Source organism: Crocodylus porosus, unplaced genomic scaffold (genome assembly GCF_001723895.1).
Source record: "Crocodylus porosus isolate Cpor-Errol unplaced genomic scaffold, CroPor_comp1, whole genome shotgun sequence".
NCBI classification, from domain to species: Eukaryota; Metazoa; Chordata; order Crocodylia; family Crocodylidae; genus Crocodylus; species Crocodylus porosus.
Window position 1 is genome coordinate 1432329 of NW_017728935.1, and position 15319 is coordinate 1447647.

At 49.6% G+C, this 15319-nt stretch overlaps 1 protein-coding gene across 20 annotated transcripts in view; it reads right to left on the reverse strand.

Annotated features, from left to right (window-relative positions):
• NFASC (neurofascin) overlaps window positions 1-15319 on the reverse strand; it is a 111141-nt gene that overhangs the window by 83397 nt on the left and 12425 nt on the right. For 14 of the 20 annotated variants that reach the window (XM_019546590.1, XM_019546589.1, XM_019546588.1 and 11 more), the window contains exons 2-3: window positions 6119-6303; window positions 714-731 (exon numbers count right to left, since the gene is read on the reverse strand). In XM_019546590.1, coding sequence (XP_019402135.1) covers window positions 714-731; window positions 6119-6212 — 112 coding nt within the window. In that variant the 5' untranslated portion in view covers window positions 6213-6303. The remainder of the gene's footprint in view (window positions 1-713; window positions 732-6118; window positions 6304-15319) is intronic. The other 6 variants (XM_019546577.1, XM_019546587.1, XM_019546586.1 and 3 more) reach the window with 1 other exon arrangement.

Here is a 15319-nt window from a genome sequence, read left to right on the forward strand (position 1 = left end):
GATTTGAAAGGGGTGGGTACAAGCACCGTGAAAACCTGCGGATGGCTCCTCCTCTCCCCTAAAGGCCACCGCTTGCAGTTGGAGAACCGCTGCTTTGGAAGTAGTCGGCTGTGTCTAGCTGGGACCCAAAATTGCAGCCCTGACCTACCTGGTGAACCTACCTGTCCATGAGAGCCGTGAGCAGCCTGTGCAAACTGGGCAGTGGCTTCCAGCCATTTGTTGGCCTCAATTTAAAGTCAGGAAGGAGCTAGATCCTGCTCTGGTGGACGACCCCGAACCTCAATGGACACACACAGGTGTAACTGAGATCAAAGTACATTCCCCTGGGGTCACTGGGGGGTTTGAACTGTTCAACTATTTACAGAAGTCTTGGACGGGTGGCCAATGCAAGAAAGCAGATGGCCAACAAGACCGGTCTTGGTCGGGGGGAGCAGGTGTGTTATCCCCACTCCCTGCTCACAAAGATCAGCTCATGCTCCTAAAAGATCTGGTCACCTCTTTCATTATGGACTCTGCTTTACCAATGTGTGGGTGTGGGTGTGTAAATACGCTGCCTCTCCTCCACAAGCCATGCACAAATTGCTTGAACTGCATTTTGCATGAGTCAGTGCCCAGTGCTGCATGCAGCGATGGAGGCTGGAGCCATTACACCCTGTTTCAACATGGAAGCAGTGACTAATATATCAAAAAGACAAGGCAGCAATAGGACTTACATTCTTCCTGAATATTTCCTGTGGGTTCCCAAGTGTCAGCGTAATAAAGAAAGAAGCAAAGCGGTTAGTCAAGTGACCTGGCACGCACGCATTACTACATGGTTAAAGGAGGGACTACAAATCCATACATATCAAAACACCGCGATTTTCAAGTGAACCTTGTAAAATGCCCTCGAACCCACTTACCTTCATTTCCCATGAGAAGCCCCTGTCCCACAGCCAGGATTGGATCACCCTCCCTACCTCCGGCTGCCTTTTGCTTCCAATATGGGATTAGTGTCATGCTGAGCAGTTAACTCCTTGTGTAACGTGTGAAAGATACTGGCAAAACTGAATCTCTGTGAAACTCCCCCAGCTTTCGAAGATTTGTTAACAATCAATATTAGCGGTTCAGAAAATGCCTTGGTTAGTTCCTTTAACACTCGTGGGTGCAAGCGGTTCTGACCTGTTTATCTGAAAGCATTCAGGTGTCGCAGCTGCTTTATACCCTCCTGTGTTTCAGCTGTTAAGCTATTCCAGCTGCAGGATCGTAGGGGATGCATCCCTCCCACCTCTTCACTCGAAGTGCAAGCAGAAATAGATCTTTGGGACATACTTCCTTTTCTGCATCATAACTTTTCGACTTGAAAATCTTCCCAAAGGGAAAACAGGCTTGTTCTCAACACATTTGCGAGAAGAGCGGCTTTGAATTCAACCAGTGACTATCATCAAATCTTCTTCACATCCCCAGTCAGTCACCTGCCAGAGTTAGGAAGGAATATCTTTCCCTGATGTACAGTGTGTACATATGTATTCTGCTGGGCTTTCTCCTTCCTCTTACCAACTTCTGAGATACTAGAGACTGGCCACAGCTGGAGATGAGACACCCGAGAGATGGGACCCGTGCTCCAAGATGCGACGGAGAGAACACCTCGGCCCTAGATCTCTACTTGGTGAACCCTACCAGTGTGCCTGGGCATCTAACTGATAGCCAGATTTGGGGTTGGGAAGGCACTTCCTCACCCTCATTCAACAAGTCAGTCAGTACGGCAAAAATCTAGTGGGGGTTCTCCTTCCTCTGCAACATAAGGTATGGATCACATTAGATGAGGAAACTTTCTGGTGCTACGGTCAGGTGCAGCTGGCCCCGCTGGCCTTGGGCACATCACAGGGTGCCAGCTGTCAAGCAATCAGATTACCAAGGTGGGATTTGCGTAAGACTTGACTTGGCTTTTTCAGTGAGCCTAGCTGAGCCCAAGCACTCTATAACACAGCATCAGCCCTTCATCAGGGCCTGTGCTCTCAGGTGCTGGTGTTTATTTAAGGGCTAGATCAGGAGAGAGGTTTAAGTGCTCCCTGTAGCTACTTCAATACGTTCTTAAGGTCGAAGGCGCCCGCTCTCTGCTAAGACCTGCTGGAGAGCAGAGCCAAGTGTGAGGTTACCCTGCCCTGCCCCTCTCCTGTCGCTAACAGCTAAAACCCTCCCTGATGCTCTTCTGGTTTAAGGTAAAACTTCTGTAAGGTGGAAAGGACGGACAAGGTAAAAAATGAAAAAGAAGCTCTTGGTAGCCTTGTTGGTTCATTAATTCACCGTGCGCTGTGCATCACTGAACAACTGGAAGACACTAAAGCATCTCTAAGTGCTGTGTTATAGCTCTATTCTAAAGCAGCCAGTTAACAAAGGCATAAATTAATCCTACATGCTGTTTCTAGAGTGCTTTGAATCTGCACACTCACACCAGTGTTCACAAGACTCGCCACAAAGAGAGGAAGGGTAATTTCCTCGTGTTTAGAAACTGGGGAAACTGAGGCATAAGGGGAATGACTCTTCCGAGGTCACACCAGAGTTAGTAACAGAGCCACTGAGAGAGCACGGATCTCCCCGCTCCCCGTCCGTCACCCTAACCGCAGGAGAAAACGGCCGTCCCTTTGCTACAAAGCCTGAAGAGCGAAACGTGTTTGCTCTTCCCAAGCCTCCACCTCCATGCTTTCTACGAAGCTCCAGCTGGACTGGCTGCGCACAAGCAGCTGTTCCTCTGCTCTCCGAGAGGGAGCTTAAGGGGTCAGCATCCCAATCTATTATCCAGGCCCCCTCCCACCCCTATGGAGCTTTGCTACCATGCACAAACCTGCACCTGTAAAAACAGCTAATCTCCGGGGAGGAGGGAAGATTGCGCGGTTTGTGGTACACAGAGCTCATCTGCTCCGAGTGCCTGTAATTTGCACATTTATCGGGGCCCAGCACAGACCAGGAGCAGCTGTGGCTATTTATGCACCACCTGCTTGCCTTAGTAAAACCTGTAACCTTTCAAGTTCAAGCGATGAATTCATTAGTTCAGTCTCATCGATGCACAATGGGCAACCACAAGAGGGCTGGGGAGACGCAATCCCTGGCTGGGTTAAAAGGGAGATTAAAAACCAAACTCCCCAGCATCTCTAAGATGCTTGCGGTGGAGGGTCTACACTTGATGCCTTTTGAGTTTGGCTGTGGTTGGGGTGGGGGTGTTGGCACTGCTGGATTTGGGACGCTCTTGCTTTTGGGTTTCGTCAGCCTGCAGGGCAGGGCAGGTCACTCTGGTGAGCAACCACAGCTTTCATGTCCACAGTATGGCGCAGAGTTCGTTAGAGTTTCCATAGCGAGAGAGAAGCTGGGGGAGACGGGCACATCCTATCCCAGGAATGGCCTTCCCTTTGGTTTTTCTCCTCTAGCGCCAGGCAGTCTCGTCAAGGCCCCGTCTGCATCGCAGCTTCGGCAAGAAGGGTCGGTTGCTGCTCTTCTGCTTTCAAACCAAGCGCAGACCAGGGCAGAAAAGAAAATGCTCACCATCCAGGTAGGGATGGGGAAAGAAGAGACTGGCTCCATGAAGGGAGATCAGCCTTGGCTCTTAGCTTGGCTTTGCTGTAGATTTTGTGTGGACAGGTCACTTAGGAGCCATCAACACTAGCAGAACTATTATGTCGGAGACGGTGCTTACAACGTGCCAAGAGAGGATGCTTCTAGCTATGAAAGCTCAGCGTGGTGGTGTCTAACTGGAGAGCGTTTTCCTTGTACAGCTGCATTCAGCTATCTCTGAGCAGCCCCTAAGTACCAAGGCAATGGACAAACCAAAAAATAATGGTAATGCTAAAGAGCTGCGCCTAAAACCACTGCAATTTTTCCATCTAAAGCCAAGGGACAATGTTACTTCCCTACCTCCCACAGCACGCCGTGGGGGTATTAACAAGGCGTTGCAAGCGCCTTGCATAGAAGGTGGGACAGAGGTAGAAAGCTATTAAGAAAGGGCACTGCAACCATTAATATTCTTCCAAGAACAGCACAAGCTGTAAGTGTTTCTCTTTACTTTTCTACGGTCACATTACACTTGACTAGGCAAAAATGACTCCTTCCTCCATTCAAAGCACAAGGAACAGCAGCAGGAAGCTCTTTTTAAAATCAATTAGGTTTTGTTTGCCTGCACTGCCCCTACTTCCATTGCAGAAAGCTGACATTTCTGAAAGGGCTTTACAGTTCTTGACACGACCAAACTGCGTGCACAAAATAAAACCCTTCCTCGGTACGTGTGCAAATGCTAAAACAACACCGGCAGCTAAATGCTCCTTCGGCCCAAATGCCTCTGAGGCCGGCAGAGCAGGGACTTGGGACGGAGTCTGCTCCGTTTCACAGTAACGCTCTACAAATCAGTGTCAGCACCCTGCCGAATCAGCACCCCACAGTCTAGCTTTGGTGTCTCTTTGCACACGTATTGGTGTGGGAGAGGTCTACCCTGTGGCTCCTGTCTCTCTCAAACCTCATCCGAAAGCCTCCCTCACATCTCTGGCCTTAGCTTTTCATTTCCCTTCCATTTGCCATTTAACACAGAAGAAACAGAGCACGTCACTCACGTCACTCGTGTCTAGCGTGGCTGAAACTAGAGCGGTATTGTAATGTAAAGGCTCAGATCTCAGCAGGAAGTGCCACGCGACTTGAGCCTGCAATCGGGCCTTACCAATACCAGTTTTACAATGATGGCCAAGCACTTTACAGTCAGGACGACTTCTGCGAGGAAGTGGGGGTGGTTAATATTTAATTCTTAGAGGTATATGTTGCTCTTTGCCCAAGAAGGCTCAGGGTGGCTTACAATAAAACACAAAAAAATGACAGAAACAGAATATAATACTCAGATTCACTACTACAGGAGGAAACTGAGGCCCAAAGAGACAACATCAGTGGCCCAAGTGGCGCAGCGTGCAAGCACTGATCCCCAGTGCTATGCTTTAACCATAGGCCACGCTCCCCATCCGAAGGATCAAAGAAGCCAACATGCTTTCAAAGCACTGGTAAGACAAAAAAGATTATTCAGCAGAAGCGTTATTACCCTGCGTTCTGCACGCCACCTCCCGGCCTCCTGAATAAAATATAAGCCTTGTCTAGCAATTAACCCAAAAAGGCCTGATGGAGGGGGATAGAAATGGCAGAGCTCTACATGCAACCTTCCTGATAACCCACTTTCCTCTTCCCCTCTGGGACCAGGCCCGTCGGCTCCTTGATGATGGTGTCTGCCTGAGAAAGCTACTAATGAGATTCTCTGCTCCGCCAAGGAGCACCCTGGACATGGTATCCATGGCAATCACTCGTATCGCACATCTTCAGCATCTCTTAATTGTCAGGGGCATGCCTGCTGTCGGGGGCCGCAACACAGGAGCAACCTGTGGGGCAGCAATGCCTTCAAGCAGCCAGTAATATTGGGCTGGGCACGCCTGTGTTGCTGCTGGCGCCGAGAGGCGGTCGTCCTGCAGAATGGCACTTCACAGAGGCTGGACGGTCAACGTGGGAGAGGCCGCTGCACGCCACAGTCGAGGCCAAGCACATCTCAGAAGCGTAATCACAATGTATTAGCTGCTACCCTGCATACCTCTGCAGGAGCCTAGCCAGAGGGAGAGGGCTACTCCCTTCCTCATCCATAGGCAAGCCGTGTTTCTATAAGCTCAAGGCAGCACCACCACGAAACAGGGGCTTCAATAGCTTCGCGCTCCAAACCATTTAGCAAGCGTGACAGTCTAGGGACTCCTTGAGATGACTTTCCAGGCCGCAAAAAGATATCCAAGTTCTCACGTGACGCGTTCCAGGAAAATGCCAAGACTCCTGTGCGGCTGCACTTGACATGACGGATCAGGCTAAAGATCCATCAAGACTGGGTTTCTTTGCTGTGGAAAAGGTTTAGCTCAGACGCAGCATCTGGCTTTCACAGCAGTTTCTGCTTTTTACTTGATTTTCCCGACTCTCTCTCACAGCTCAAGTGACTTGCTCAAGGTCACAGGACCTCAGCCTGGGTCTTTCTGGCTTCTCTGCCCTTTGCTCTAACATCAAACCCTGCAGCTTTCTGGCAAGTTAAATGCAAATCTCCTTTTTTCTTTTTTTAAAGAAAGCTGAAAATATATGGACTTACGATCCAGAGGGACCTCGATGGCGCTGATGATGTGATGCAGGCAGACAGCAAGCACAACTCCTGTGCAGGTGAGGAGGTACCTTTGCCTTACCATTTTGAAGGGCTGGACAGTGCAATGCAGCCTCTTCCCTCTAGGAAAGCAGGCTGGCCTCTTGCTTGTGTAGCTGAATTCCTTGGCTTTCCAACTGCAAAATAAAAAACAAAAGCTACAGATTAAGGAGCTGCTTGTAAATTCACCGCACTCCCCATTTTCTACATTTATGTTGGGCGGGGGGGGGCGGCGGTTGACGAGAAGAGAGGCGGTTTTTCTGACTGTAATTTGACTGAAGTAGTGTCTGGTGACAAACTAGGGTCCTATGCTGCAGGTGTTGCCCTAAAGAGCTCACTGTGTGTGTGTGTGTGTGTGTGTGTGTGTGCGCGCGCGCGTGTGTGTGTGTGTGTGTGTGTGTGAGAGAGAGAGAGAGAGAGATATAGCGATATAGATAGATATATAGAGATATAGATAGATTATATATATATATCTATATATGAGAGAGAGAGAGAGATTCAAGTGCTCTAGTCAGTCTTCACGAATCTGAACTGAATGGAGTCTGGTCCTTTTGTGACACATAGCGACACTTAGGAGAGAAACATATTCCAAGCGCTTTGCTCAAATAATCACTATTCAATCTTCACGACGTGTCTCCCCCACCCCACCTGGGACCTAGGTTAGCCTAGATTCGTGGACTGGAAGGCTGGAAGGACCCTCGGAAGATCATCGGGTCCAGCCCCCTGCTTTACAGCTGAGGGAAGCAGACAGACAGAGGAAGAGAAAAGCAACAGAGCATGTTCCCAAGTCCAGGCCTGCGCTCAGCCCATCCTATCACAGTGCCCCGCTCAGGATAACGCAGCGTCGGGGAACCAGTGTAAGGACTTATCCAGCCGCAGCTCATCTTTGCGCATTCCCTCTTGCAGGAGAACTTCCTTTTCATCTGCAACCTCCGCGCTGTTGCACTTCTATCCTGGGCTACTAATAGGAACAATATTTAAAAGGGCTGGATTCTTCCCACCCTCCCTTTTTAAATGTGTGCCCATATCCAAATTCTCCTCTCCTTTACACTGGGACAAATCTGGACCGGTACAGCCCAAGCCAGGCTATTCGGTTTAAGATGCACCTGAAGCCAAAATGCGATTCTGGTTCTGCAAATCGGGTCCGTGTAGACCTAGTGCCAGGCCCTAGAGCCCTAATGCTGGGAACAGAAGTGAGGATTGCTCCGCAGCCAGCAGCTCCCATTATTTTCCTTACAGTCAAAGTGTGCCAAACTCGTAAGAAAAACAGCCCAGAGAAGCAGGGGAGGGAATCCCATGTTGATCAACAACAATATCTTATAGCCAAGACGATTCACCAAAGTCTAGTGACAGATTTCCAAACAATTCGAGAAAATCTTGCTGATTGTAGCGACTGAACGAGACTTTGTTCTCCAAGGGCTAAAGGTAGGTAAACAGTGACAAAGACGTCTTACGAACTCCAATTAATTAGATGCCAAACTGAAGTGTGCCTTGTTCACTGGTGCACTGTTTGTTCTGCTCATGGACATCCAGCCTAATTTAATTTTGATCACGAGTTATACCGAGAAATCTGACATTCATTCTGGGAGGAGAATGGGAACATCACACGCTGCCTACCGGCTAATTAAGTTATGCAGAATTAACCAATCAAGAAAAAGGCAACATGAATGATCTCTGGAAGGAAACTGAGAAGGAATTTTTTATATTTATTAAGATCTACTTGCATCTAAAACATCCAAAAACCCGGACCAACCTACTCCCACCAGCCCTGCTGCCACAAGGGCCGCCTTCATTTGTGAATTCAAAAGCACGGCTGAAATTAGCTGAAGACCACCGTGCAGGAAATAGATCCAATCCCTACGGAAATCCCCTGCCAGGTACTAGGGCATCCTTGACTGGCTGCAACAATTGGTGTGGTATCATTATGTCCTGTCAACACAAATACCGTGCATTACTAAACAAGAGACACGTTTGGAGCCAGGAAAGCTTCGCTCTGCCGCACGCTCTCTTTGTTACGCAGCTTTCTGCCTTTTACTTGATTTTCCAGCTGGGCTGGCTGAAGCGCTAAAGGTCAGGAGACATGCCAGGGGTCATGTAGCGAGACAGCGGCTTAACACAGAGCCTTCTGGCCCCTGCTCATTTGTTCCAAGCACCCGGCCACGCGGCCTCTTATGACACTCGGGCAAGTTTTGCTCCAGGATAAATTCTCACTAACAAGGCCAATCCCACTCCCCGCTACGCACTCCAGATGTGCAGGGGGAAAGAACAGGACCACGTGGGGAATCACCCCCGGGCAGAGGCTGACAAGGGCCTAAATACCACTCGCATCATATCTGAAGGGCTTCTGTGACGCCCAGGAGGATGTCACACACACGGATGATGCAAATTAGTGCCGAAGAGGGACTTGCACACAGACGTCTTGCATGGTGGGGGCTATTAGCATTTCCAAGATCTTCCCAATGGACCAGACTGAAAAGCTGCTTCAGCTTAGAGTGACTTCTGCCAAGCTGTAACACCCCCGCAGCACCTGGAAAGGTCTGACCAGTGTCTTCTAGCACGTGGGGCCAGGCTTGTTTTAAAAAAACTTTTGCAACCTTTTGAACGCCACCTCCCCCCTCCCCTTCCATGATATCTCGAAGACTAAAAGCAGATTAAAGGGACAATGCAAAGGAGGATAAACTACGCTGCTTACACCAAGCAAATCCCTTTAAAAGGGCTTTCTGTATCGCGGCGGGCGTGTCATATCTGAGTTACGATGCTGTCTGTAGAGGCATTATAATATCGGGCCTCGGTGACAAACATGTGGACGGCTCGCGCTCGGCTCAGAGCAAACGAAGGCAGGGCAGCGAAGAGTGGAAAATCCCCAGCTTGGCTCCTGGCTGCTACTTCCTCTCCTCTGCGCAGGGTTTTACCGTGGCTGTGTGACACCAGACAGGAGAACAGTGCAGAGGGGCCGTTTGGCAAGCAAGGGAAGCCCAGATTCATGAAATATAAATAAGCTGCTGCAGCCTGGGATGCTGCTAAGACGAGAGCTTCCCCCCCTCTGCCCACTGCAAAAAACAGTCAGTCAGGAGAGATGGAAAAAAATACAAGCTAGGGAACATTGCCTGGGGTTAAGCCACAGACTGCTCTCCCCAGAGACGCGGTGGGAGGCTCCCTCGCTGTGGATATTGAAAGCTAAATTGGATGGCCCTGGAGAATACACCACGGGGAGCAAGCCAGCTGGGCAGGATGGGACTGATGATGACCTAATGGGTCTCTCCTCCTCCAATTTCTACAGTCCTATGATATTATGACTCGTCAATCTGCGAGGAACAGACACCTGTAGTAAGGGCTACGTGATTACGGTGATTAGCTGTTTGCATGGGCAAAAACCCATCTGTACAAATACACTGGCAAACAACGGGAGAAACTACGCAGGGTCCCTCCTTCCCCGTCACGTTGCCAGAGCCTCCTACGTCGCTCGGGCAATACCAGAGGCCGATCCCAGCGCGCTCAGATGAAAGCTTCCAGCTGTCGGGCGTTAATGGGACTCCAACAGCCACCTGCAAAATTCGTCTCACCACACTGCTGCGAGGTGTTGGGAGCAGAGGAGGTGCCACACCAGATCCTATCTGTGGTCCACCCAGCCTCGCAGCCTGTGTTCAACAGCGGCCAGTGCCAAACGGCTCTAAAACGGGTGCAAGAAACCTCACGTTAGGCAGCTGTGGGATGGTCTGTCTGCCCACATCAGGTCCCCACTGAATCCCTAATAGCTAGAGGTTGGTTGAAGATTTTGAGCATGAGGTTCAACGCATCCTCCAACGTGTTAGCCTTGGCTATGCAGCTCATCGGGACAGAGCTGCTGAGGCCCCCTTGGCGGGGCTCTGGGAAAGAAAAGAGAGGAGGTGACAGCACTTAAAAACAGTAACTAATTCCCCCCTTCTGCGCACACCTTTCTGGGCCACTTTATCCATCATAAACAAGCAAAGCCAGCCAAATCCAACGTGCAGTAGCCCTTCCACATGGACTCTGGGTGTACAGCCTTTGCTGCTTGCACACAGACTTGAATTACGCCCTGAGAGCAGATGCAGAGGTACTTTATGGGCCCCCATTAACCAAGTGATCATGTCCCGAGCCAAACTGCTCATTAAGCAGAGAAACCACGGGGGAAGTCCAAGTAGCTCCGGGATGTCATCTCGCAGCAGACTGAGCACTTAGGCTGGGATGTTTCAAGGCACCTAAGGGGGAGAGGGGAGGGATGCTTCTTGAGACTGAGTCAAAGCTGAACGTGTTTTTGCTTGTGCCTCTGAACATCCTAGCCAGAAAGAAAAATGCTTCACTTTTCCAAAAATGGCAATTTTCATCAATAAAAGTGCTGTTTAAAACCCGGTGGGCCCAAATCATCCGTGGTGGAAGTCCACTGATAACAAGGCACCAGCCAGCAAGAAGACCTAGCCACATATTCCCATCTCCAGACAAGCTCTCCCGTCTCTCCCTGTGGATGTGTTAGCCTGTTCATGTGGCAGATGCATGCGGGGCTTCATGAACCTGAAAAATGCCCCCACTTGGGCTTGAAAACTGCAGCCGTGCAGCTCCCCACTGACGTCCAAGGGCTCCCCATAAACACCAAAGGTCATACAAGGAGATCCATTTGAGGGACTAGTGCCTGAATGTGCAGTGCAGTTGTTACCAAATCTGGACTCGTGACCCTGAGGCAAGCCCAAGAGCCCTGCACCCCTCTCCCGTTCATTCCTCTTCCCAAACTACAGCCAACTTCAATTTTTTAGGAAGCCTCCTTGATACTTGGAGGCTTTCTGGGAACCCCACTGCCTGAGATCCTGCAATAATATGAGGATTTCTGCTGTAAATTTTGCGAGAGAGGAAGATATTTAGCTCCCATGAGTGCAAAAGGAACAAGGGAACACTAAAGTCTCAAAAAACCGCAAACCAGACATGAAGGTAGCTGGGACTTTCCCCTTAGTGACAGAGCCCGTGAGCGTTTAGGCAGTCCTGTGTTTTATGCAGGCTTTATTCACAGATCTCCAAGCCGTGAGGCTGGCAGCACTGCGCGCCCCCGCCTCCGCTCCGCTCCATTCATGAGCTGTGCTCCGTGCTCTTTGAGAGAAGTTTTGCACGCCTCGGCGAGTCCCCTTCCACGTCCCAGTTCTGCCTGATTGCGAAAAGGTTTGGGTGTTTTAGGGTTGGCTTTTGGGGGGATTTTAGCTTTCAGCTTTTTTTGCTGATTCAAAGGATTTTCCAGCTCAGCTGCTGCAACAGAAATGGTGACAGGGCAGCATAATTGCGAGACAAGGTCTTAACTAAAGCAGTACAAGTCTTCCAAAGCCGTCTGGATAGAGCGATACAAATGGCTTCCTCGGCCTTTTTTTTATACCCGAAGAAATGATTTCGACCTGTGGCCTGTGTTATATTCAGCTGCGCAGGCCGGCGATCACATCCATTTCAGCACAGCATCAGTCAGCAGGAAGTTCGAGTCCATACCCCGCTCCTGCCTTTTACATATTTTTTCTCTTATCAACCAAAAATACATGCAAGCATTTGGCAACACTTAGATTTATTTTGCATGAATTATGCTCGTATATCAATACTCCCCCTTTTTGTCTCAAACTGCTTTAGAAACTCTCATTACGCACGAAAAATCCCCCTGTACAAGGACAGCTATTTCAGAGCGGACAGCAACACTACACATACTTCTAGGCTGGAAAGCAAGTAATGTTTCCCGATTGATAGTGCAGGGGAACACTTTTGGAGGTATGCTATGACCTCCTGAGAAGCCCTGGCTGGGATACTGGGATCGTCGCCGTGCCTGTTGCCAATACAATCGTCTCCAAAATGGAGCTGAAGGCAGTACCTCCCAACCCGTAACAGGAGTAACAGCTCAAGCCCCCTTTAGGCAGCCGCGCTGAATTATCCGCACTTCTGCAGCACCTCAGCACTCCTTACTCCGAGCCAACCATCTGTTAAGTCAACACGTTTGCTAAATTTGAGAGATCACCCGAGTAACGCACGCCAGTATGGTGTCTGACACAAATGGTTGTATAATGATACCCTTCTGTCCCGGAAAACCTGAGGGATGGATCACTCTGATCCAACGTTATGACCTTGTCTGGCCACTGCTAGACTGGCTTAAATGGAGCGCCCAAATATTAAGCCCTGCTTCTCCTTTTAAAAATGGTACATTATGTCTTCCTATGGCCTAAAGAGTATCCAAGTGTGAACACATGTGTAAATATTATATAGGGTCTTTAGAAACATGTATTCCTGTTATCTAGTAGCTCTCTACTTAATTGTGGTTGTTTGTAGCATTCTGGAAAGAAGGAATGGGAGGGAGGGAGAGCCTAATGCATGGTGTTTAGCCCACGAGGACAATTCACCGTGCACGTCATCAGATGCTAGGGAGAAGCCCAGGACTGGTCTGCTGGTGGCTCCGCAGTTCAGCTTCAAGATGCATTAGTAGTGTAGTGGATTGGGTCTCATGGGAGAAGAAAAATATATGGCTTTCCTTGACTGCTGCAGGGGCAGAGTCCTACAGAGACTTGGAAACAAAGGGCTGTTCCCCGTAATGAGTGGGGTGCAAGAGTTACTGCCCGGCTGGCTTGAAGGCATGAGAGGGACTGACTGGAATGAGACTCCAAATCCCTGGCTGGGCTGGAGCCAGAGCTATTAATTTACCGCTTTCAGGAACAACAGCAAACAACAGAAGCCCACTAAAACCAGCCCCTCATCCGGGCAACCCAGATGAAAGCTGGGAGCCTTCAGGGCCTTGTTATCTGATGTCGGTGGGTGTGACTCACCATGCATCTGCTGCCGTGCTTGCGTGCGTGGGTGGGCTGTTCAGGACACGCTGTGCTGCGAGCCCACGGCTGTATGCCAGCCGAGAACACAGCCCACACTGTCACGACCTTTCCTCGTACTGCGTGGGGAGAGCTGCACTAATGCGAAGGAACGGAGCTGCTCTGGGGTGTACGCACACGTGCACGCGCGCACACCTGGGGTTATTAACGGCCACGTCACTCGCCTGACGGTTCAGCCTGTTTCAGTGAGACTGACTCAAGCGGTCTGTGGGTTGCAGCTTTCAACAAAAGACTTCCTGGCACGTTGGAAAACTGAGAATGAGTCTTTGGCACCCAGGTTGCCACTATGCAAGCAACGAAGCGTGAGGGCTCCCTCCTTGCATTCAGGCTTTAAACTTCAGCCACTGCACCATGAAGGGCCTAAAGCAGCCGCCCACTGCATCGCAGTTCAATGCCACGGGGTCACTAGGCGAAACGATTAAGGTTGCAATGTTTTATGAGGCAACATCATACGGCGTGAGAGTGTTGAGATGGTCCCCAACAAAAGAGCTGCCGAGTCCACAGACCAAAACCCTACTTTCCGTGGCCTGGCTGTGTTGGTTGGTCTCATGACCATGACACCACCCCTGGTTTCTCAAATGATCTGTAAACTAGCTAGACCAGAGACCAATTTGGAGCCCGAGCCCACAGAATTCAGCCAGCGTGCACCACTGCAGCATCCTAGGATAGAAATCCAGGTCTCCCTTTCCACGCTGGGCTGGCCTCACATTTTCTGCAGGCCCAGTACCTTATACCAAACCCTGCAAATGGTCCATGGCTTTCCGACTCTGCAGTGTCTTTGTGGGGGCTGGCTCCACACCAGATTCTGCCTGAAAACCTACACTCTGGTTGTGACATTTTGGCTTAAGCCAGTTGTTCCTGTGACATTTCCAGCGACATGGACTACAAAAAATCTCGCAAAATGAGCCTGCAAGATCCTGATGTCATCAAATGGGGATTCGACCTACCCAGTCCAGATTCAGCCTTGAATTTGAACTCCGCGTGCCAGCACCATCCATATCGTTATGCGGGCAGCATGGCCCAACTATGGAAAACTAACAGCAGGGAGATGGTACCATTTATCTGCATTTCCTCAAATACTTTTCCCCAAGTTCAAAAGTGCATCTCAATGCCTGGTGCTGTATTCTCCTCCCCACAAAGTGGGATACGTGGCGGCGTTAATTCCTGCAAGCTGTTCAGTCCAGATTGGAGAGTGCAGTCCCAAATCCCGCAATCTGTCATGTCCCTCACTCCACAACTTCTTTCAAATGAAGAGATGCTCTTTCCGAACATTTAAAGCCCCATGACTACTCGGTGCAATCTGAGTGATTATGGAGGTTCCTTTCCCCAGAGCCTGATCTTTTCCCCAGGGAAATCAAAGAGCATTTTACTTGTACGTGGGCTTACAAACGACTCCTTCACCTCTGTCTGCCAACTTCAAATGCTCGGGTCTCAGTACAGCTCACAGCTTTTCGTTCTGAACACGCATGCCACATCAGCGTTTAGCGTCATAAGTTGCAACATCTTGTGTGCTCCTGGCTAAAGGTACCCGCGGTGCCGGGGTTTCCCAGGTTATGTTCCATTTTTGCACCTCAACGGGGCCATGTCCCACCACCACCACCTCTCCCTCCTCACTGGGGCCTCCCTGAAGTCCCCGTTTATCCAGGCTTTTGCCCCCGTTTCTCAGCAGTCGCATCCTTCATTGCACAAGGAGCATCCTTTTCCCCCCGTCCCCCAATAAGTAACCACCTTCAGATTGCCAAAAGAAAGAAGGGTGTGAGAGGCAGAAAAGCAACTGCAAAGAGCCAGCGAAAGCATGAGGGAAAATGCATTCCTGGTGCTGATGCGGACAGCCGTGGATGGGAACTTTGCTTCATTCGTGGTGCTGTATGCCAACCGCTGCAGATGCATCCTGGCTTTAAGATTTGCTTGCTGGTAATCAGTGCTGCATTATGCAGTGCACCAGGGTGCGAATTCAGCCTCCTCTCTATGCATGATTAAACATCCAGCCATTACAAACAGGGTCCATTTCCTCTCTCCCCCACACCAAACTTTTTCTTTACGGATTATTTTTGGTAATCAACATCAGAATGCAAAGGGACCGTCTCTGTGGTCATTCCTGATTTCCCTGTGTCATGGCTACTACAGTACTTTGTTTCCAAAGGGTAGTTTAAAAGGTTATTGTTTACTTATTTTTAAATTTAAATTTGGTCAAATTTGATCAAAATGTCCTTTAATTAAAAATGTAGGTTCTGGTAAGTGTGGTTTTTTTGGTGAATGTAGAAAAAAAAATCCCTACAAAAATAACATATCCTGCAAT